Source organism: Schistocerca piceifrons, chromosome X (assembly GCF_021461385.2).
Source record: "Schistocerca piceifrons isolate TAMUIC-IGC-003096 chromosome X, iqSchPice1.1, whole genome shotgun sequence".
In the NCBI taxonomy this organism is placed as follows: Eukaryota; Metazoa; Arthropoda; class Insecta; order Orthoptera; family Acrididae; genus Schistocerca; species Schistocerca piceifrons.
Window position 1 is genome coordinate 554,567,145 of NC_060149.1, and position 24,700 is coordinate 554,591,844.

At 37.4% G+C, this 24,700-nt stretch overlaps 2 protein-coding genes across 5 annotated transcripts in view; one reads left to right on the plus strand and one right to left on the minus strand.

Annotated features, from left to right (window-relative positions):
• Positions 1–15,848, plus strand: part of LOC124721910 (transmembrane protein 39A) — a 192,239-nt gene extending 176,391 nt beyond the window's left edge. For 2 of the 3 annotated variants that reach the window (XM_047247062.1, XM_047247064.1), the window contains exon 13: positions 11,738–15,848. In XM_047247062.1, the coding sequence (XP_047103018.1) occupies positions 11,738–11,971 (234 nt within the window). In that variant the 3' untranslated portion in view covers positions 11,972–15,848. The remainder of the gene's footprint in view (positions 1–11,737) is intronic. The other variant, XM_047247063.1, reaches the window with a different exon arrangement.
• Positions 12,009–24,700, minus strand: part of LOC124721911 — a 70,280-nt gene continuing 57,588 nt past the window's right edge. For both annotated transcript variants that reach the window (XM_047247065.1, XM_047247066.1), the window contains exons 4-6: positions 24,372–24,413; positions 24,150–24,293; positions 12,009–12,308 (exon numbers count right to left, since the gene is read on the minus strand). In XM_047247065.1, the coding sequence (XP_047103021.1) occupies positions 12,213–12,308; positions 24,150–24,293; positions 24,372–24,413 (282 nt within the window). In that variant the 3' untranslated portion in view covers positions 12,009–12,212. The remainder of the gene's footprint in view (positions 12,309–24,149; positions 24,294–24,371; positions 24,414–24,700) is intronic.

Sequence of the window (24,700 nt, forward strand, 5' to 3'; positions counted from 1 at the left end):
GATGTGTCCAGTCACAGTACAGGCTAGAAGTGTACTGAGACGAGTTAACCAAGCACAGAATATTTCACTATGATGTACATCACTAAGTGAACTGATATTAATTATTCTGTTGTTGTGATTCATTGCTGTTCTGACAAAGAAATGGCTATAAACTAGCAGATCTGTTCAATTTATAATTGGTGTACAAGTCGTCCCAACATTAAAATCAGAAATTTCTCTCAAAGCAACCTCAGCATAATAGATTCAGACACAAAACATTACCACCAACTATATTTGCAGTAAATTTGGGCAAAAAATACTTTAAAAAGACACAAACAAAACTGTTTTGCCTTCCCATCTAATTTTGTTTGACGCTTAACTTTCCAACAGTCAGTTGTGTCCTTAAGAATACTTACGTTTTACCCTTTTTGGGACATGTTCTGCTATTATTCAATTCAAAATCAGTTTCTAAATGAATAGGACTAGTGAATTTATAAAAACCACAACACAATGAATTAAATGAACTGAGCAATAAGTTAATGTTATGCACATGATCTGTAATAATACAACAGGTCTAAATTCATCCTTGAGGAATGTTTAAAAAAGAAGAAAAAAATAGATGCTGCTGTAATCAGAAGTTTAATTACTGGACGAGTAACATGCCTAGCAATATTTTAGTGCTTTCAGTGGATGGGTTCAAAAATCTGTACCTAATAAAACTGGCGTATTCTGCAGTAGTAGTGTTCCAACCTTTAAGGATATGGCCGTGGAGTAACTGAACTCAAAACAAATCATTAGGCTGCCCTTCCCCCCCCCCCCCCCCTCCCCCACAAGTGCAATGGGAATCATGCTGAATCCATCCATAAAAATCATTCTTTAGTGACCATGACCTTCCCACTCCCCTCCTCACACATACAGAGGCACAAAAAACTGGCCAAAATTAAAAGGAGACTGTCTCCAGTCACAGCAAAATTCTAAGTACTGTCTTACAATCTCCGCAAGAAGTGTAAATTTCTGTCATTTACTTAAAAAAAAAAAAGGGGGGGGGGGGTTGCACAAATTCAGTGGTCACTCTTCAGAAAGGTGAACTTGTATACTTCAATCTCATGGTATAAATGGATAGACACTACTTTCTTGACATTTATTTTTTGCATTCCACAGTGAGAAACTGCTATAATTAAAAGCAGTCATGGGAGTAAAGATGTAAACGGACATACGGTCGGGAGAGTGGTTGTGCTGACCACATGCCCCTCCGTATCCGCATCCAGTGACGCCTGTGGGCTGAGGATGACACAGCAGCTGGTTGGTACTGTTGGGCCTTCATGGTCTATTTGGACAGAGTTTAGTTTAGTTTTATGGATGTAAAGAAAGTCTCAGTGTTTTAAAAAATACGCTTTCATGGAAATTGCAAATCTGAAAGACAAACTTAGTTTATACCTCATAGGAAGAGTGGGGGAGGGGGGTTAGAGATAGTTTAAGTTAATATCCACTACATGGAAAACATTTCAGTGCACAGTTCATGTATAATGTTGCAGGCAAGTAAGACAGAGAGAGAAACACATGTAAAACTTCAATTAAAAGAACAACTTGGAATGCACAACAGAACAGCCCTCAGAAACATCTGTACATTTAATAGTTCACAGCTAGGGATTAATTTAAATAATAATAGCAGTTTTAACTGATACATAATTTTTATATTATAGCAAATAATGCCATGACAGCTGCACCACATTCCACCATTAGTGTTCCATTCAGAAATACATATGATAATATACTTCCACTGGAAGATATCACAAAAATAAACACTACTTCAAATCTCATACTAAGAATTGCAGTGGTTACATAAATGTTTATGTGAGGTGATGAGTATCGTGAAGTAGTAGTGGTAGAATTGGTGGTGGAGTGTTCGTGTCTGTAAGTAGTGGTTTATCTTGTAGTGAAGTCGAAGTAGATACTCCGTGCGAATTGGTATGGGTGGAGGTTATACTTAACAGCCGAACTAAGTTAATAATCGGCTCCTTCTACCGACCCCCAGACTCCGATGATATAGTTGCTGAACAGTTCAGAGAAAATTTGAGTCTCGTAACAAATAAGTACCCCACTCATACGGTTATAGTTGGTGGGGACTTCAACCTTCCCTCGATATGTTGACAAAAATACTTGTTCAAAACCGGTGGTAGGCAGAAAACATCTTCCGAGATTGTCCTAAATGCTTTCCTCGAAAATTATTTCAAGCAGTTAGTCCACGAACCCACGCGAATTGTAAATGGTTACGAAAACACACTTGACCTCTTAGCCACAAACAATCCTGAGCTAATAGAGAGCATCATGACTGATACAGGGATTAGTGATTACATGGTTGTTGTAGCTAGGCTCAATACCGTTTCTTCCAAATCAACCAGAAACAAACGCAAAATAATTTTATTTAAAAAAAGCGGATAAAGTGTCACTAGAAGCCTTCCTAAGAGACAATCTCCATTCCTTCCAAACTGACTATGCAAATGTAGACGAGATGTGGCTCAAATTCAAAGATATAGCAGCAACAGAAATTGAGAGATTCATACCTCATAAATTGGTAAGAGATGGAACTGATCCCCCATGATACACAAAACAGGTCCGAACGCTGTTGCAGAGGCAACGGAAAAAGCATGCGAAGTTCAGAAGAACGCGAAATCCCGAAGATTGGCTAAAATTTAGACGCGCGAAATTTGTCACGGACTTCGATGTGAGATGCCTTTAATAGGTTCCACAATGAAACAATTGTCTCGAAATTTGGTAGAAAATCCAAAGAAATTCTAGTCATATGCAAAGTACACAAGCGGCAAGACGCAGTTAATACCTTCGCTGCGCAGTGCCGATGGTACTGTTACCGACGACTGTGCCGCTAAAGCGGAGTTATTGAACGCAGTTTTCCGAAATTCCTTCACCAGGGAAGACGAATGGAATATTCCAGAATTTGAAATACGAACAGCTGTTAGCATGAGTTTCTTACAAGTAGATACCTTAGGAGTTGCGAAGCAACTTAAATCGCTTGATACGGGCAAGTCTTCAGGTCCAGATTGTATACCAATTAGGTTCCTTTCAGATTACGCTGATACAATAGCTCCCTACTTAGCAATCATATACAACCGCTCGCTCACCGATAGATCTGTACCTACAGATTGGAAAATTGCGCATGTCGCACCAGTGTTTAAGAAGGGTAGTAGGAGTAATCCATCGAACCACAGACCTATATCATTGACATCGGTTTGCAGTAGGGTTTTGGAGCATATACTGTATTCAAACATTATGAATCGCCTCGAAGGGAACGATCTATTGATTCGTAATCAGCATGCTTTCAGAAAACATCGTTCTTGTGCATCGCAGCTTGCTCTTTATTCGCACGAAGTAATGGCACATTAAGGACACAAATTAAAAGAATCTTAATTCACCGTGTTAGCAGTAAGTCTCTTTCACACTGACATTTTACAGCTGAAATACTTGCATATCTGAAAATAATTATACATACAGAATTTTTGAGTGAACTGTGTAAGTTACTAGTAGCACAACTCACCAGTCCAAAAAGTTTCGAGGCTGGGTTAATAATAAAGAGAGAACATATTATTGACCTTCTCAATAAAGCTCTCTCTCTCAAATAAATCGTCCAATTTTTCTGAAGTTACAATTATTTGTCTGTACATGTATGTCACATCTACTGGTTTCTGTCCCATTTGGATACTTCCTTTGTGGAGCGTCATCTCTTTTTGACTGTGTTTCTCATGCAGGGTACACTTTTATTCCAGAATTCGGCTATTGGGTTGGTGCGTAAGTTTGCAGCATTTTCCCATAAGTTTAATAAACAGATACACATAAGAGACTTTGGTCATCAATAATGTATTGCCCTTCATTATTTACAACTGTCTGCCAATGCTGGGGGCAACTTTTGCATTCCACGACTATAGAAATCACATGGTTTTGAGAACTCATTGAGCCATTTTCAGAGCACATTTTCAGCAGGAATGGGATGCAGATGTCTAAAAAAAAATGAGGCTGACAGAAAATGCTAAATGGCAAATCAGGAATGGCTATAGGACAAACACAAAGCTCTAGGAAATATATATATTGCCTACAGAAAAATTGAAGAAACATTTGGATATAAGAAAAGCAGCTTTATAAATATTAAGAACTGAACATTGCAAGCCAGTACTGAGCAAAGAAGGGTTGAAAGGTGGATACAGTACATTAAAACAAATTTTACACATTGTTAAGAAACAGGAAGAGGATATATTTCACAGAAAGACTTACGTCAAAACAGCAACGACATTCTATAAGAACTTTGGGTTTTAAAATACTGACACAAATTCTTTATGTAAGGATGGAGCGACTGGTAGAAGCTGATCTTGGGGAAGATAAGTTTGTGTTCCAGAGAAATTTAGGTACACACAAGGCAATACTCACCCTATGGCTATGTTAGAAGATAGACTGAATAAACCAGTTTATGGCATTTGTACACTGTGCAACAGAATTGAAGGATTAATTTTTGAAAGCCTGTACTTACCTCCCATTGTGATGCTGAAGCTCCAAATTTGGCTCAAAGGTGCCAACAACCTTCCTCTATAATGGTGCAAAAGCGTGGTACTCTATGACATCACTTTTGAGCTTGGCCATACTTTAAATAGCAAGGTGTTGAAACGTGATAATAGGCCACAGCTTTGGAAGTGAATATGAACTATAAGGTGGGTTAATGATGTCACATTGGTACCAATTTTCACCATTATTTTGTTCAGTGCCACCATAGCCTTGTCACATGATGAGGATGACTTATGCACATTTCACCTCTTCTTTTGATGTGTCTGTAATGGAGGTCAGAAACTGCAACACTCAGTGCTGAAATCATGAGGTTTTCTTGTGGACAGCCAAGGGAGAAATAGTTCAGACACACCACCACTCGGAATTGACATGGAAAGACCTCGGGGTGGCAAGAAGCGTGTCAGTGAGACCACCCCTTTTCCTGAGGTGTTGATACCGGAAGATTTTCTTCACAACATTTGACACTGCTGACAATGCAGCACGACCACAGTTTTTGCTCTTGTTTACACGTTGGAACCACTAGGAACCATTCAAAATTGACAAAATTTGAACATGATCCAAAGCAGCATAAGGTACTTAAGCTTTTTCAAGCCGGACACAAGCTATGACCCCCCCCCCCCCCCCCCCCCCCAGTTTGGCACACTGCCGCTGTCACCCACGCATCTTTGTTGAGCACGTTGGAAATGTATTTTCAGAAATTTTGACACCAATTCTGTCTGGTGGCTGCTCTAGCAACTGGGCGTTAGGGAACTCCTTCAACACCCCAAGGGTGTGGTTTGCCTGTTTTCAACCACTAGAGTGGCTGCCAGGCGGTACTGGTTTCGAAGTTTCCGACAGCCACATTTGTAATGTGCTCAACAAATTTGCGTGGGTGGCACCAAGGGTGTTGGCAAACTGAAGGTCTTAGATCGACCCTTTGCCGTTTTAGTCTAGCACATGTTAATGTTGCACTCCAGTGTGATCACGCCACAGGAGGGCTGTAAAAGCAGAAGTACCCTCTGCAGCTTTGGATCACATTCAAATTTCATTGAATGGTTTTGAATGGTCCCTTCTGGTTCTAATGTGTACATGAGAGCAAAAATTCCGGTCACACTGCACTCTAAAGGGTGTGATCATGTCCAATGGGGATGAAGCCCCACATTATCCTTATGGAAGGGTTGCAACCTCCAAGGGTGTCAACAATGTCAAAGGTGTTCAAGAACATCATCCTGTCGCTCATCACACTTGAACAGTTGTTTTCGGTCACAAAATGTGGGTAAGAGGGGCTGTGACAGCCTTCTCATCATTGACACATATATGGCGGCACTGGAATTGTGGTGAATTTGATGCCAATGTGACATCATTAACCCACCTTACAGCTCACATGAACTTCTGAGCTGTGGTCTTTTTTCACTTGTTGACATCATGATGTTTGACGCATCGCTAAGCCCGAGGGTGATGTCACAGGGTGCCATGCTTCTTCACCATTAGAGAGGAAGACTGTAGGCACCTTTGAGCCAAATTTCAAACTTAAGCTTCACAATGGGAGGCAAGTACAGGATTTTGAAAAAGTGATCCTTTAATTCTGTTGTACAGTGTAGATAGTTTTATACCATGTAATGTTGATTAAAATACACTCTGAAATTCCGAAACTTGTACAGAAACCAGACTCCAAGCATAATAATTGGAGTCAAGTTTGATGATGGGCTAGTAATTCTGTCTAAGACAACAAAGGTCTTGAAAGATTAATTCAACGAGGCGATGCTGAGACAAATAGAATGAGAAATGAAAAAGTAGCAGAAGTGTTGCTGTTAGGCAGTGAAATAACTGACAACGGACGATACAAATTGCAGGCTGACAATACTGAGAAAATTGTTTATGAAAAAGAGAAACTTGGTACCATAAAATATAAATATAAATGTAAGTGTAAGGGAGTATTTGTTATGAGTTAAACATGGATGATGAACTGTTTAGACAGGAAGAAAACGTGGATATGAAATGGGGCGCTGCAGAAGAGTGTTGCAGATTGGGTACCAAATTGATTTTTGTTGGGGGGGGGGGGGGGAGAGGAGATTTATGGGATAACTTAACTAAAAGAATGGATAGGTTGAAAGGGTACATCCAGAAGCATCGAGTCATAAATAAATTAGTAGTTGAGGTGGGTGTAACATTTTTAGCAGGCGGCATGGTTGACTTACACTAAGCAGGTTCAAAAATGGCTGTAGGTCTCATTAGTTATGCGGAGATGAAGAGAGAGACTGGCATGGAGAGCTGCGTCAAACTGGTCTTTGGACTGATACCAACTGGGACTGGAATCGGGCACCTGCATTTCACTGAAGAATTAATGAGCAACATGATGTATTGATATGATGAAAGTAAACAGCTGGAGATTGCCTATCTATGGGAACTCTTAGAATAGGCAATATGATACCATTTCTGGAAGCTTGGGGCAGAACATCAGCTAAAACGGGTAGAATAAATGCTTTCAAATAGGACTTACAGAATAATCAAACTTTCAGTTACTTACAATGTAAGCTACATAGTTTTCTGCATCAAATTTTTGAATTTTCAGCCTGAAATGTTCATCCATTCCTCAGAGATTCTGGGACATTGCACAAAGTCACACTTGGCCACAACAAGAATTCGCACACTCTTGGCAATGTGCAGCACATGAGAAACTACATGATATAATGCTCAGTGGATTTATTTGGAAATGCTGCTTATTGGCGGACCCTGATTAATTTGCTGCACCGCCACAGTATCTGATCAATGTAAACAAGTGTTGCCAGCCTTGCTTTGACCCATGAGACAGGGTTAAACTTCTCATAACTCTAAAATTGTTAACTGAAACACCGTAGTAGTCGAACTACTTTCAGAAAGATTCCAAGATCAGAACAGTGGACTGGAATATGTACTATGTTAACAGTTCATTCGCCACCTCAGTGACCACTAGTGACTCGTGCTGATAATTGCAAAAAAGGTCAGGGGTATAATTCAAAACCAGTAGAAAAATAATCACACAAAAACATCTCTCTAATTTCCACAGAAACAAATGAAATTTATGTGGTACCATCTCCAGATAGCCAACTGCTCAGAGGTCTTTTTGTACCAAAGGTGTCTACACTCACTGATCTGCAACACTTGTGAAGATAAAAAGTGAAGTGCCTAAGCAGGACTCCAGACTTCCAAAATGACATCCACTTTAACTCTTACTTTTTCATTTTTTAGAAATTATATTTTTGAAGTCCTTAAGCAGTTCATAGAAAGAGGGTACCTTGGTGTCGCACACATGCAACATGATGTGTAAATATACAGTTGCCAAACCACATAATGCTGTATGGAAAAAAATCTGTTGTAATTTTTGTTCCTAAGATATTTATTAAGATCAACTCACATGCATATACTCTTGACATTTTCATGAATATGCTATGGTAATATCACAGAATAGAGAAAGGAAAACACAGGGTTGCTCTATTGATTTGTATGAAGTTAGGCGTTGCACTTGATGCCCTATTGAAACTGAGTGAACATTGAACAGCAGCAGCAGCTTACTGGTATGGCTTGAAATGGACATTCTTATGAAACTTTTGTAAACGAAAACTTTCACAAAAGGAAGTGCTAATGAAACAAGTTGTGATAAATCTTTAGTTAAAAATTTGTCACATAAGCTTTTAAATTCATTATTGTTCACATGTGTAAGCTGTGAAATGCTACTGCTTTAAGCTTCAGATGACAATGGAGCTATTTTGTTTTGTAAATAGTGTTTTTTCCTTGCAGCAATTTTATTTTACTTCTTAATTTTTCTTTTCTGGGACTTTGAGCTGATAAATCAACTTCACTTCGAACAGAAACAGCAGTTTGGGGATACTGTCCAGGAGTTTCAATGTTTCATGTTTTCAACCTGAAAGTAACACATAGGTATTACTTTAAGTTAAACAGTAGGCTGCATTAAAATTTTGTTTATACAAATATTTTGAATGAGGTGCAGACCCACAAGTTCACTAACGTATCATTCGTTTAATAAGTGACGATTGATGAATGTCACAAACTTTTGTCAAACTTCGCCCTGAATATGAGATGTGTTTCAGCATTTCCATTATGTGTCTGTTAGTGTGAAATGTCTTTGTCCAGCAATATTTACAATAAATCAGCAGTATTTACACCAAATTGCAATCACTAATTTGAGAACATGTGTGTACTGTCACGAACTGTTCACTGCTGAGCTGAAGGCTGCTTGCACATGGCGCCAGTGCACTCAAATAAAATATTCTAACTTCTGTTTTCTCCATGTTGCAGCAGGATGTGTTCACAACATTTCATAAAAAGGACCATATCACTAAATGAATGAATATCTGGAAATAAAGTATAACTGCGATCAGTATATTTAAAAAAAAACACACACTTACCATTGAGCTGTGATACGAAACTATAAGATACGAAAGAAATCAATTTTGTGCCCCAATTAGTTCTCTCAGCATCAAATGAGAGCTATTAATATACAGTTGTAAAGAAAACATACAAATGCAAAACAAGTAATTTTAATTTTTTAAAGGAAAATGAGAACCTCTACTGAAAATCTACTCCAGGAACTGATGTAGTTTTGCTTAAATTACATGCAGTATTTTTTTTTACAGTAAGAAAATCTGAACACACATATTTTTTTTTTTTTTTTTGCATATATTTCAATTAGCTGCTTTGTGCAAATTGCTCATTAATTTTCTGTGTGGTCTCTCCTCTTACTACTGCTCATTAAATATTTCTAACTTTGACAGTATACCGAACAACTAGTCACTTGTAGGTAGGCTTAGCAGTTAAAATGCGCAATTATTAAAATAAACAACACACATCTATTTGCCTTTGGCTTCAGACAAGGCTGTTTTCTCCATTTCAATATGGCAGACTTTGCACATGTGCACTAACTTTTGGTGCATGGATTGCAGCCAAATTTCCATTCTGTGTACTCCCAATTCTGTGGCTGAATTTTGACCAATGTTCTAATAAAAATAAGAACACTAAGATAAATTTTCTAGCCATTGGTGGAAATTGGTGTAAAGGTTCTTGTCTCTGTTGAAACAAATGTGTACATCCACCACACCCAGGATATTTGCATTGAATTCTTTTAGGCATTCCACTTGGGCCAGTAGTCAGTAGAGTTACTTGGTATATCTTGATGTGAGACAATAACATTGAGACACTTGTTCTTTATCATCTCTAGTTTTGGATGAATCTTATAGCTAAATTGCAAAGACAATGCATCATCTTGATTCTGAACTGCTTCTGATACAAGGGTTGCTCAGAAGGTTTCTCCTTCAGTGCAACTTCCTTGTTAAAGGATCCAAGAATTTATGATTGAAAGATGAAGCAAATGGTAAAACAGCCCAAAATTGTTTTTTCATCTGAATTATTGAAGTTTCCTCTAAATTTCTTTCATTCCTCAGTGACGTAGAGGTTCTTTCTTTTCCATGTACATGGGATTGTTTTTGTTTAGTTGCTTTGACACTTTCAGGTTCACCATTCTTATGCAACTGCTTGTGAGCAGAGTCATTGGTTTTGCTGTTGTGGTCAGTTAGTAGTGTACATAACAAGAAACATTTATTCTCAACCCTTTGTGGTGTACTTGCTGACAAATATGGTAACAGTTTGTCATATTTTTGCCCAGATGTTGTTTCAACTACAATTCAGAAGTATTGCTGGGAAGCTCTTACATGTTCTGCATACTGTCCTGATTTCCTTCTCTCCATGCAATTTACGTATTTTTTGAAGCCCTGAAGAAAGATATTCATGGCCATTAATTTGCTTCAGACAAACAGGTGCACTCCTAGGTACTATCATGGTTCCCTACCTATTTTTTTTCCATCTGTCTCATTTTCATTTGACTGCTCCTTATATATACCTGCTTTAGTTTGTCTGTTTTTCCTTCTTCCTAAGTCGGTTTCTTAATAAGGCAAACACAATGTGAAATGAAGTAAAATTCATCCTCTGTGGCTTTCTGTGCACTCACCCAAAGAGGTTACCAGAAGTACACAGTGCAACCAACATGTTTAGTATCAGATACTTTCTAAGAATTTTTTTTGTATGTTCATTAAATTTCCGTACTGAGCACAAATTAATTTTACAGTATGCACATAAGGGTTAAAATCAAACTCCACCCCAGAGGGCCCACAACTTTCCACTTCAACCCCACTTGGGAGCTGTTGAGCAACTTCTCAACTTTATGAGCTGCCAATCACTCCATGGAATTATTTAACTTGGAGGCCTCATGGCCAATCAGAATCAGGAGTGGAATGTACACATTTTCATTGGCCATTTCCTGCTCCTGCTTACAGCATTTTTGTAGGGTGCTACCTCCTTGCAAGACTAAGACCTTTTTCTGCAACAGATGTTGGAAACATTGGCTATCATGGGGAAATTACTCTCCCTGTAATAAGTCCACCGAAAAGACTGGTGCCACAACTCATTTACAAGGTTTAGGCTGAGCAGCACCCCCCCCCCCCCCCATTCCCTGCACCCAGAAATTGGCCAAGGTGACTGCAATACTGAACAGGGCTAGCACATGCAGGCAGGCTATGGAGCCTTCTATGTATGTTCACATTGTTGCAGTAATTTATTCCCACAAAACATTAAACATCAAATTTCCTTCTTGCCAGAACAATATGTTTCTGATACATTCCATCATTGTTAGCACAAACTATTAACAAGGAGTGCTTACCTTAACTATTAACATGTACAGTCTGTGGTGCATGTTCTTGTTAAGTGATTTGCCTCATAAACAAGTTCCAAAGCAAAAATATCTAGATGCTGGAATTTGGAATACCTTTTACACATGAAGTGAGATTAGGAGTGTAATTAAAGAAGTAATCCACACCATACTTATGGTAACACAGTCAAAAGAATGTTTAAAAAACCATTCATTCCCAGACAATGAGTGCCTTATTGTCATCATTAGGCATACCTGCACCTATAACCTACAAAGAGGTTATCAATAGTCTATTGATATAATAAAACATCTAGAAGAAAAAATCTTTGTTTTTCAAATCTGAAATAATCTGAGTTTGCTGAAAAGACTCATAGATGACTGACTGAACATTTTTGGCATGATAGTTCAATTTGCTAAAGTACTGTTGCCTGATTCTACACTAATACTTGCAGAGTAACTTTAAACAAACCTGAATGTGTTTTGAACTGACAGTGAATTTTGTTATTGTTACAGGCCATATTCAACAACCCATCTGTTCTTCTATGCATCCTGTTGGGACTTCAGCTACTCCTTATTGCAATACAACTTATGGTGTTAATTAGGTGTTCAGAATGGTACCAAGTTATGTCACTTGCACTTTTGTTATTTGCAAATTACTATTCTCTTTTCAAACTGGCAAGAGACTATTTTGTATGTTGGAAAGTTTACAAGGCTGAACAAATGATACAGGATAAATTAGGAAGTTGACGTTTGTCAACAGAACCATCTCATAACGATCTCATGCTTCCTTTAGAAAATTGTATTTCTATCACCTTTTACATTGTGAGGTGTTTAACAACAGACAACACTATTTTTATAAAAAATATATTATTCCTATGGAATAAGAAAATTATACTGATGTGTTATGTAAACACAGCCTTTTAATACAAACATGTAATGTAAAACTACAAGCAATAACTTAGCACTGCCTGAAATGAACGCCTCCATGTTAATCCTTTGGATAGATAGCTTTTAAGTTTGGCCCTGGTATGTACTGTGCTCCATCAAAATACTCAAATTTACCGTCAACATCTGCATTCTGTATCTGCAAGAGATAAAGATTTTGCAGTATTAGTCAAGAAAGTGGAAAACTTAAAATACTTAATCTAACATTCTCTATGTACAATTCAGCAAAGTGCACAGGTTCAGTTCAACACAGACCATACAACTTTGGATTGCATGGTCTGTCTTACCAAGACATACACCAAGTTTCAATTTTACCTCTAACATTTTAACATCACAGTATTTGTAATATACTGCTATAGCATGTGTTGGTAAATTTACTGACACTGTAAATATTGTTACATAGAAATAAAACACTATTTGTGGATTTTTAAGAAATCTCACGCATGTTACAAATTTCAGTATTCTAAAGAATTTATCACCAATCACCTGCTGCCATGCATCAGTATTATTTATGAAAATGATTTTATGGGTAAGAGTCATATTTACCCAATTCAACAAAACACGTTATTCTGGACACCTGAGATTATTACCAACAGTCAGTCACTGCAAAATGAGAGAGAGCACGCCTACTGACATACTGTCAAGTCACAAAAAATGCACTCTTTCATAGACTTTCAACCTACAATCCTTACACATGACAAAGCCATAATTGTCTGCAAGCTCTGCACTATTTGTATTAAGATTTTTCTCTCCATTTCTTTACACTGACAAACTACAATATCATTTATTTCAAGTAAGCTAATAGTAGTATCTTATAGCTTGTCATGCATTCATTGCATTGTCTTAAATTAATTCATTTGCTACAGATGCATTCCATGGATTGAAGTACTTTCTGTGATATATTATTAATGTCGAAATATTAATTGAGCAATACATGTGAAGTACGCATGATTTTATCTGGTCATTACAAAGATTACACTGCTTAAAAATATGTGAATGAGTCAAGAAAAAATAATCACATTTACAAAATTAAGTGTAAATGAGGTGAAAGCTCAAAAGGTAATACAGAAGAACATGGAAATAATGTATGAAGGCGTACTGAAAAGCAATGCCTCCAATTTTTTTTTTATGGGAGAACTCTTAAAGCTTTATAAATAAAACACAGTATTAACATTCTACATATTTATTTCTCAACACAGTCATCCTGAAAATGAACATTTCTGCCAACGAGAGACCAGTTTGCTTATACAATAAGTGTAGACCAGTGGTCGTCAAACTGCGGCCCAGATCATGTTTTCATGTGGCCAGCGACCCTCCTCAGCTTTGCACAGGTAGCATTAGTTATCAACTTGTCTGGCATAGCAGCGTTTTGTTTACGAAAACTGCGTAGAGTTTTGATTAAAGTTGGGGTAGTAATTAGACAACTGAAAACCATCCACCACTTTCATGTAACGCCACTTATCAGTGTTCCGCAGCGCTAAAGGCGTGAGTGGCCTGCTAGCCAACAATGTGAGCCGTGCATAAAACGCACCATGCATGCCCACGGCTGCTCGTTTGTTGGCGGCGGGCTTGTCCTGCAGCCGCCTCATTGTTAGCTTTGTCGTGTCAGTCGTGAACTATGTTTCGGTGCCCCCTGAGCGTTCGTCGCATATTGAATGTATTTGTGCTCATATTTGGTGATATAATTATTAGTGCAATAAATAATGTCTGATGTACCCTCAAGAACAGTGACTAAGAGGAAAATATGGGAAGAAGAGTTTTGCTTTATAAGTGGACACAAAGAAGGTACTGCTGCTTGCTTAATATGCCAGGATACGATTGTGGAACTGAAGAGAGAAAATTTATTTCACCACTACACAAGTAAGCAAAATTCATTTACAGTAGCTTTTCCTTTGAATTCAAAAGAAAGAAAGAAAGGAAAAAATTGCTCATCTAAAATCTATCATTCGTCATCAACAAAATGTTATGTTAACAGCAGTTGGTCAAAGTGAGCCTGTCACAAGAGTATCATACCAAGAACGTAGTAGTCTGGCAAAAAATATGAAAGCTTTCACTGATGCTGAATTAGTGAAGCAATGTATGAGGACTGTCTCTGAAACTTTGTTTCAAAATTTCTCCAACAGTAAACAAATATCAGCTGAAATAAATAAGCTCACACTTTCAGAATCTACCTGTCAATGTCATATTGAAGATATTTCAAAATATGTGTTTGAGGCAGTAATTAATAAAGTCAAACTATGCAAATAGCACATGTGATTCCAGTACAGATTTCACTTTGATGGCTCAGTTTTCATTATTTGTGTGTTATTGCACAAATGATGGGGTAATAGAGGAAGATTTTTTAGCAATTATAGCCATGAAAGGTCACACAAAAGGATGTGACTTTGTGTATGCAATTAAAGAATTTGTAAAAAAGAAAGACTTATCTATGAGCAAATTATTATCAGTATGTACAGATGGTTGTCCATCAATGACGGGCGTTAAACAAGGGTTTGATAGCACTGATTGAGGAGGAATGGAATTTGCCAAATTTACTCTCCATTCACTGCTTACTGCATCAAGAAAGTTCGGCATGTCAAATTTCAAATACCCAATTGAAGAATGTTATGCAAACAGTTATAAGTGTTATAAATTTCATTCGTCCCTGGAACTTAATCACCGAGAATTTAAAGAAATTCTGCAGGAATTGCAAGTTTGTTACAGAGATGTTCTCCTACATACTGCTGTCAAATGGCTAAGCAAAGGAAAAGTGCTGGAGCGGTTTGTCAATTTGAAATCTGAAATTATTTTATTCTTACAACAAAGTGGCAAAAATTATCTGGAACTTGATGATGATGAATGGTGGACACTTAAAGCTTTTTTGGACCGATATTACACAAAAATTCAACACACTTAACTTGAAATTACAAGGACCAAACAAGATAATTGGGCAAATGACTAACAAAATATTTGCATTTGAAGCCAAACTGCAATTATATATAAATGAACTTGAAGTAAAAGATCTGTCTAATTTTGCAACTGTTCCTATGCTCCGATCAGGCTTAACTATCAGATGTTAGAAATATTCGAAGCTGTTTCATTCTCATAGAGAACCCTTGGCATGTTGGACATGATCATCTCAAATTATTCTGCAAATTTAGATTTCCTACAACTAATTTGCTAAATGAAATAATCGAACTTCAGCATGACACACAACTTAAAAGCTCTGTTTATAGAACATCATGAAACACAACAGTACACTGAATTTTGGAAATGTGTACCTAACAATTATAAAAATTTACGAGACTGTGCACAGTTCATTTTCACACTATTTCCTTCAACTTACCTTTGTGAAGCTTCATTTTCAAAAATGAAGTACCTGAAAAATAAACATTGTAATCGGTTGTCCAATCATTTAGAAGACGCAATGAGGATTGCATGCAGCCCACACAATGCAGATATAGACGACATAGCCAAAAAAGTCCAACATCACAAGTCACAGTAATGGAAAATTATATATTTGTATTTATGTTTGTTTTGCAATTATAATGTATAAAAACCAGACTCAATAAGAGACCTGTAGCTTTCTTATATAGCCTATTGCATGTGCAGTGCATCTGCCTTTTTCTTATTTTTTAAATTTATTTCTTTCTACATTTTTTGAAAGTTTGAGATTAATGGAATTATAATAAAGTTTTTGTGGCCATTTGAACAATGTAATACAATATTTTAATAATACATCTATCTCATACTGCATGAAAGTACTTTAAAATAAATTTCAGGAACAAGATACACTGATCCCAGATTTGTTTTTGGTAGTGGCTCAAAATTACTAATGATTCCCTTCCTTCCCTTCACCCTTTATATGCTCCTGCCTAGCTACATGAATATTGTAAGACTATGCAGGTCATGTGAATTTTATTTTCACAGAGATAATTAAACTGGAATGAATTTGTCAGATGCTCTGTATGCTTTTTACCAGATTACTGAAATTTGATCTGCAGCATTTTATGCAGTTTTCAGCACTTGTAAACATGGTGACAGTCATTCTGTGAATGGTACGTCATCATTGACTTGTGCTACCACAATTATTATTCCAGTTGGTCTCAACACTCGACTCCTGTGAAGACTGACTAAAAATATAATTGTTGACAATATGACAACAACAACTCTTATGTCTCCTACGAATATATCCCTCATAATCTAATAGTTGTCAAACCGGCGGATGGATATTTAAAAATCTTTTTCCATGTATTGCAGAATTTCGATGTCATAAACATGGCTTATTGTTTTCAGCAACTGCATAGCAATGTTATTTGGCAGAATCACATACATCCAATGGTTGTGAGTGGTTTGTTTCCGAAAGTACTATTTCATTTTAACAGGTGCTAATGTTTACAGTTTCTGAAAGAACGATGAATGATAAATATCCAAATCCAGTAAAAAATAAATGGTTTGCAGATGTCGGCTGTACCTGTCTCCTTCGTCAAATGAAAAATATACTGGAAGAATCGTAAGCAGGACCACGTACAGTTGTTTTATCACCTTTACAGGTGCCACTTGGTACAGGAGCAGATAGATTTGTCATTGCGGTGGGAGGGGACGGAACAATGGAAATGTTTTCTTGTTTGTTTCTCAGTGCTGACAACAAATGGAAGTGTGTGCCTCATACCAATTATCTGCTATTGTATCAACCTTAAATGAAAGTGCATTGGATTCATGAATACGCATTATAGAGACGGTTATATGCGGTACATATTTGTTAAAAGAAATAATTGGTCATTAGCTCTTAAAAATGAATGTGTGTGTGTGTTTATCCTCCACTTCTCCTCCTAAACCCTCGGATCGATTCCAACCACACTGATACACACATTATTTTCAATCTGTAAAGAAATATTGTGGGGTAAGCAAAGGCAACGTCTTATTGTGGCGGGGGATGGTAATGTGGAGGGAGATGGGGGAGGAGGACATGGACACATACAGGGGGAGTGCGAAATGGACAAACAAAGGGGTGAAGAGATGGTGAGAGAGGGGAAAGTCGAGATGGACGACAGAGAGTGAGGGAAGGAAGAGACAGAATAACATAAGATTGGAATAAATACATATGTAGCCAATGCCAGGTACCTCATCTAGTATGAAATAAAATTAAGGCTGTTGTAGTTCAGTCAAGTGAGTTGAAGAGAAATGACTTTCAAAACCTGTAGATAACAGTTGTGATCGTGTCTCATGTTACATAATACATTTAATAATTTGCTGTTATTAACCATATGTTCACAAAGACAACGCAGCAACATTTCGTCAGTCAATTACAGTGTTACAATTTATGGGTCATTGAGGGTGGCAACAATCTGAAACAGAGAGTATTCTACACGTAATGGTCCAAATGGTATTGACTTTAATGATAAGTGCTAGAAAGTCAGTGGTAAACCCTTGCTTCTTTACTATGGCTAATCAATTAGAGGTTCATAGCACACCATTTATGTGGTTTGCCAGTTAATAAAAAGACCTGGAAATCTGTGGCCCGAGGTGCCACATCATATTTTTAGTTTTCGCCCTTGCCCAAAAGTTTGATGACCACTGCTGTATATGGTTTGGCTTTGTTGAAAGAGCTATAACCTCACCTCTGCTTGCACTGCTTCATTGCTATCAAAGTGAAGTTATCAAAGGTTTTTTGGGACTGTGTGGAGGATAACAGATCACAGTGAACCCAGTGCATCAGATGTGACAACGCTCACGTGTGGTCTGGCACTGCCGTGCTGAAGGAGAGGGTGCTCCACGTGTGGATGAACTCCTTGAATCTCGATTACATCATGCTGTTTCTCATGCACCAACAGAGCTACGTTACACATCGCCATGTTACACACTAAATTTCGGAGCCCTCTAGTGGCAGATGACTAAATATGTAGACATGAAGAATAAAGATGCAGAATGTTAATAATGTTTGTTTTATTTTAAAGGCACATAAAAGAATCTGGGGCATTACTTTTCCGCACACCCTCATATGTAGTGAAATCAAACTTCATAAAACTATACTGTCTGCACTAGCTAACATTCCAACATATGACTGTAAAACAGGCTTATAGCCAGTGACTGCTTCCAAAAGCAATTTGTGTGTGATGTGAAAAATTTGGTGCTTCCCCTCAAATATGATTCCAGGCTTCTTTATTCAAATTACTAATCAACTGCATCAAAAGGTTGATATGAACCTGTTCATTCCCAACCCATCTCTAGGCATCTTCAAGAGAAAGGCAATGATGTGGGCCTTCCAGAGTTTGTGGTGTGATTACTTGGAATCTGAACAGTGGAAGACAATAGTTATTGAACTTGAACATACTGAAGGTGTAAATCAATCCCTCACTGCCTTTAGTAAGGAAAGTTCTTAAACCAGCTGAGATAAATTAGCACATTTCTTTTTTCAAAGAAGAAATGAATGCTTAACAGACACAATGTGCCACTCTGAAAGCAGAGATATCTTACTCTATGGGCTGAATGTTGAAAAGCCAAAATTCATTAAGACAAAAATTAAGTATATCCAGTGTGGAATTTTCTTTTTGTATTTTATTTTTCCCTTTCCACAGAGATACAGTTTAAGTTTGTGCAGTGAACTATTTGATCAGTGACTGAATCAAACTACATGACAAATAAGGTCTACAGCAGGCATTCGCAAACTACAGCTGGGGGTGCCACTTCCAGCCTGCTGCTTCTTTTTCCTATGGCCAGCAAGCTTAGAATGGATTTCGAATTTCAAAATTCTTAAAAAAATTTAAATGGGATAATACTGAATAAAATGTGAAAATTATGCAAAGTGATATTTCAGTGTCTGTGAAACTGTATTGCAAATAATCTTACGTTTTTGGATACATATTACCACTGACTGGTAACTCGTTCTATCGGTCGATCTGGGAGCTGGCAGTTGCAAGAAAAATTGCGTGGCATTTCTACATGCAGGAAGCCAACTGAGGACACCAGGCCTCTGCACTGCCACTGTGGTAACACGCAGTTCTACCAGTAACGTGCATCACTGTTGTGCAACATTCTCTTCTTGATTCTAATACAAGTGTATTTCTATCATGTTGCTTTAAAAACCACAAAAGAAAAGAAAAATGGAATTTCAGCATCCTACTTTTAAGGCGAGTGAGCTGACAATTATTTTGTAACTGAATTAGATGGCAAAGCATTGTGTATATTGTGCAGTGACACTACAGCTGCACTGAAGAAGTACAATATGTGCCGGCACAATATTACCAACTCACTGGAAAAGAACAACTGGAAAACTAAAAACTCTGAAAGTAAGTTTACAAACTGCTCATTTGCTAGCTAAGGAGGGAAAACTGTTTACTGATGGTGCATGAATTAAATCAAGTCTGATTCTAGCAGCTGAAGAAATGTGTCCTCAGAAAATGGATTTACTTAATTCAATCACACTGTTCCTGAAAACAGTTGCTCAAAGTGTTGAGAATACTGGCAGCAACATTGGTAAGCAATTAATTAACAATGCAAATGATTTCGAGTGGTTTTCCTTGGCTCTTGACGAGTCAACAGATGTCACAGATATTGCTCAGTTGCTGCTGTTTGTTCAAATGAAGAATTAACATGTATGAGTAATCTGTGTGGAACAACTACAGGTGAAAATATTTTCAAACAAGTTAAGAAAACATAGCAAAGTACAACCTGCAATGGGATCAGGTAAGATGTGTCACAACTGGTGGTGGTAAAAATGTGTGTTGAATGGACAAAAGCTTAGTTGGACACATTTACAAGGCTTGTGAAAATAAAGGGTGTTCAAAGCCTATGGTTATTCATTGCATTATTCATCAGCAGGTACTCTTTGGCATATATTTGAATGTATCATGTAATATACAACCATTTGTGTTAAAGGTGAACATTTATTTTTGTGATCCACCATCAGTTCCATGATTTCCTGTTGGAATGGTGACTTGCTGTATAATACACTAGTTCAGTGGCTTGGCAGTAGCAAAGTTTTGTTAAGATTTTTTGAACTCTGGGCAGAGGCGTAGTTTACTACATAAGAAAAACTGCCCTAAACCACCATACTGAACAAAGAATGGCCCAGGAAATTAGCTTTTGCTGCAGACACTGTTGGATTTCTTAATGGATTCATTCTGAAATTACACAGCAAATCCGTGCCAATAAGTGAAACCTATACTGCATCTAAGGCATTTCGGTGACAACTGGCACTTCGTGCATTTCCCATGCTGTCAAAAACTGCAAGAGGAGTTGAACTCTCCATTCCCTCACAAAATTGCAAATGACATATTTTCCAGACTCAGAAAACAGTTCCAGCAATGTTTTTCAGATCTTGATGTAAGTTCAGAAGACATTTCCACATTTTAAAATCCATTTTACTGTACCACTGAGAAATTTCCAACTAACCTTCAGATGGAAGTAATTTAACCTGTAATGTGACAACATGCTAGAGGGCAAATTTCAAGATCAGAATCTTAACAGAATTCTATAAGTGTCTTCAAAGTTATGAATATGGTGAACTAAGATCATATGATCGGGGTTTGATCTCCATATCAAGTACGTATTTGTGTGAAAAAACGTTTTCAGAGATGAAATATGTAAAATAATAATATAAATTAGCATTAACAAATGAAAATTTGTAATCAATTTTGATGACAGGGAGCACTAACTCTGATCCCGTCTAGTGAAATGTTATCTACAAAAACAAAAAATTTATTCGTATCATTAGTGAAGTTGTATTCAGATGACAGCAACTATTTCTATAGAGTGTTTTTATCGCAATCAGTTTTTATGATTGCATTAACTTTGCCCCCAATTTGTTGAAATATTAGGCACTTCATTAATCACACTAGTAAAATTGTGTATCAAACAACTGTGTCTACTGAGTATTTTAATTGTATTAGATTTTTATCACTCTCTTTGTGCAAACTTGTTTTTCCTGTTTTTAGTAGAGCTGCCTGAAAAAAAACTTGGGTATGGCCTACGGAGTATAAAATCTGTAATGTTTGGTCTTTTACAAAAAATCTTTGCCGGGCTCTGGTGTAGAGGATGGAATATTACAATATATAGACCCTAAGATATCAGTCTGCATATACTGCAGCTTGATAAAATGATTATTGTGCTGTGGTACATGGTGGTAATTTGTGTTTAACGGCCAGCTTTAGCCTTGTTATATATCTGACTCATATTTTCTATACATGATGCAAACAATGATCCTATGATGTAATATGTTGACAAAAATGTTAGAATTGGGGCTTTAACTGTTCTAGGGCTGCAAATGATTTGCAGATTTTACAGAATCTTTATCATACAATTTCAATATGAGACTTATTAGTGATTTCTTTCTTTCTTTATTACTTTCTGTCTTCTCCTCTCCACCTCTGGCTCCCCACAATGTATTCCATAGCACAAATCTTTGTGGAGAATCAAACATGGAGACAGAATGTTGTATTTATGTGGTAGTGGTTTCCTAAAAATCAATTTCATCTTGTGTTGCATCTGATTTGTACTTGACTTTGTTTTCTTCAATGGTCTCTTTCCCCTCAACACGTATCAATATACAGGGTGTCCCACTCATACCTCCCTGATTTCAAGGACCCAGGAGAGAAAAACCACAGTAGATATGACAATGAAAAATGTACCACATTGTAGTGCATCTCAAAGAATTCATATTCCCACATCAGAAGTGCCAAGTATCGTCGCCAGAGTGCAGCATGGTTGATGAAGTGAAAATGGCGACTCCACAGCAGTGTGCGCAAGCAGTAGTGTGGTTTGCAGAAACAAAATTGCCAACTACTGTGCAAAGAAATTATCGTTGTGTGTATGAATGTGATCCACCTGATGTGAAAACAATTAAGGAATGGTATAGGAAGTTTCTGGGAACAGGAAATGTTCTGAAACATTCTGGCGGTGCATGTTAAGGAGTTTCAGAAGAGACAGTGGAGGACATAGACAAACGTTTCTCAGAAGCCCACTTCAGTCAATTCGTGAAGCATCTAGGCAACTTGATGTATCTCGATCAACACTGCATCGTGTAGTTCACCAGCGTCTTCGTATGTGTGCTTACAAAGTGCAAATTCTGCAACATCTGATGCTGAACAACAAACCACACCGACAACAATTTGCTGCAGATATGCTGCACCGTATTGATATGGATGCCAGCTTCGTGGAAAGATGTTTATTCTCAGATGAGGCAACCTTTCATCTATCAGGAAGGGTTAATAGGCATAATGTTTGGATTTGGGATTCACAAAATCCACACACTGTCATTGAACACGTTCATGATAGCCCTAAACTAAACGTCTGGTGTGGGTTAATGCACGACAGGATTGTTGGACCATTCTTCTTTGCGGAACAAACAGTGAATGGGTCAGTGTATCTGGAAATGTTGGAGCAGTTTGTGTACCCTCAGATACAAGGCTTACAACCCAACAAAATTTTTAACAAGGTGGAGCTCTGCCACATCGGTAAATGGCTGTTCGCAAGTTCCTGGATAGGAAATTTCCCAATCGTTGGATTGGACAGGGAGGACCCATTGGCTGGCCAACACGTTCACCCGACATTATGCCGTTTGATTTCTTCATGTGGAGATTCATGAAGGACTGCGTGTATACGACCAAAGTGGACGATATTCCTACAATGCGACATCGTATCACTAATGCAACTGCAACAATAACAGAGGAAATGTTACAAAGAACTTGGCAAGAAATTGAATATAGACTGTGCTACAAATGGTTCACGTGTAGAGGTGTATTGATGATAAATAAATTCTTTGAGATGCTCCACAATGTGGTGCATTTTTCATTGTCGTATCTACTGTGTTCCACCCCCCCCCCCCCCCCCCCCTGGGTCTTTGAAATCAGGGAGGTTTGAGTGCGACACCCTGTACTGTTGAAGCTACCTTAAGGTGTGAGAGGAAAGTGTGTACGCTACTACGATTATACCCTCACCCCCTCTCTATTTTTAAGTTCCACTGTGAAAAAATCTCTTTCACTCACTCTCCTCCTGTATTGATAAGCTGACTGACTGACTCTTTAGTGTAATTTAACAGCACTTACAATCTACAAATATCTCAGTTTGTCACATCCACATTAGTAGAAAAATGTCAGTAGTAAATCTTTCCATGTTCACCATGTATCACACACAAGTGTTAGTACCCACTTCTGCTGCTAATATCTCTGCAGTTCTTTGCAAATGATGTAGTGGACAGTAGCACTTAATGATACCTTTTGAATCTTGCATATGGAAATATACATCATTTCCATATATAATTTCCTAATCTTAAACCATACCTGAAGAAATTTTCTCCACATCAAATTTTTGCCTAAAACATTACTGTAAATTTGTGGCACTGAACAGATGTGATTGAGTAATTAAGTCTTTTTACACCTCCCGCCTGTTGCATGCCAAAGCACTTTGATAATAATATTGCAGCTTTTTCTTATTAAGAAAGTTTAAAGCTGACTGATATAATAATAATAATAATAATAATAATAATAATAATAATAATAATAGTAGTAGTAGTAGTAGTAGTAGTAGTAGTAATAGTAACTGTGCATGGCTCAACAGCCTGCTATAAATCTTTCAACTGAATGCCACTTCAGTGACTAGCAGAGCCCTAACTACTCCAGTAACCCTACAGTTTAACACTGAATCTGAACCACATTTTGTTCTTAGGGAATCTTCACATCATTGAGAGGTGAAGGCTAGGTAACAGGTAGATAAACATTTTTTGGTTGAACTGGGATTCAATCCCATGAAATTTCAGTTTCCAGCCATGTGCTTTACCACTAGGTCAGCAGGCCTGACAATTAATTGATCCAGCTATAGTATATTTCCACTGAAATAGCAGAACTATGAATTGCTTAAAACACATAGATCATACATATATTAAGTGAAAATATGGGGTATAAACATGCTGCCTCTCATCATAATGAATTGGTTGTTTACACACACACACACACACACACACACACACACACACACGTATTTGAAATTTGTGCACACTACTTACTTCAGTACTTTTCAATAATTCCAGGTCTTCCTGTACAACATATGTGGTAGGTACATTGGAAAATCTTATATAATCCTCTTCATATAATAGCGTAACATCTCGATTGTCAATGAGAAGTGCATAATGAGGCCAGTCTCTAGTAACCTATGAACAAATTACACGTTGGTCTAAAACTCTTAACACATTCAAACAGAATCACTCCAATCTGTTTAAGGTACTTACCATGCTTTCGCCATATATTTTCTTAAGCCAGCTTTGTGGAGCCTGAAATGTAAAATATTTAAGTTCATAATGAACTATCGACTAAACATGCACAAATATAAAAACACACTATTTTTATTTGGCGCATCAAGCTTTCTAATAGTTACCAAAGTATTTTAAGTTGCCCTAAAATATGAATGAGCATCAAAATTTTAGGCACTTTTGCATGTAAACATTTGTACACTGCTACAATCAAGGTAAAGAGCACTTTCATTTACAGGGTATAGTGAGGTGACTTCGATATCTCACAAAATGCCATAAAGGCAATTCATAGAGTTCATTATGCATCC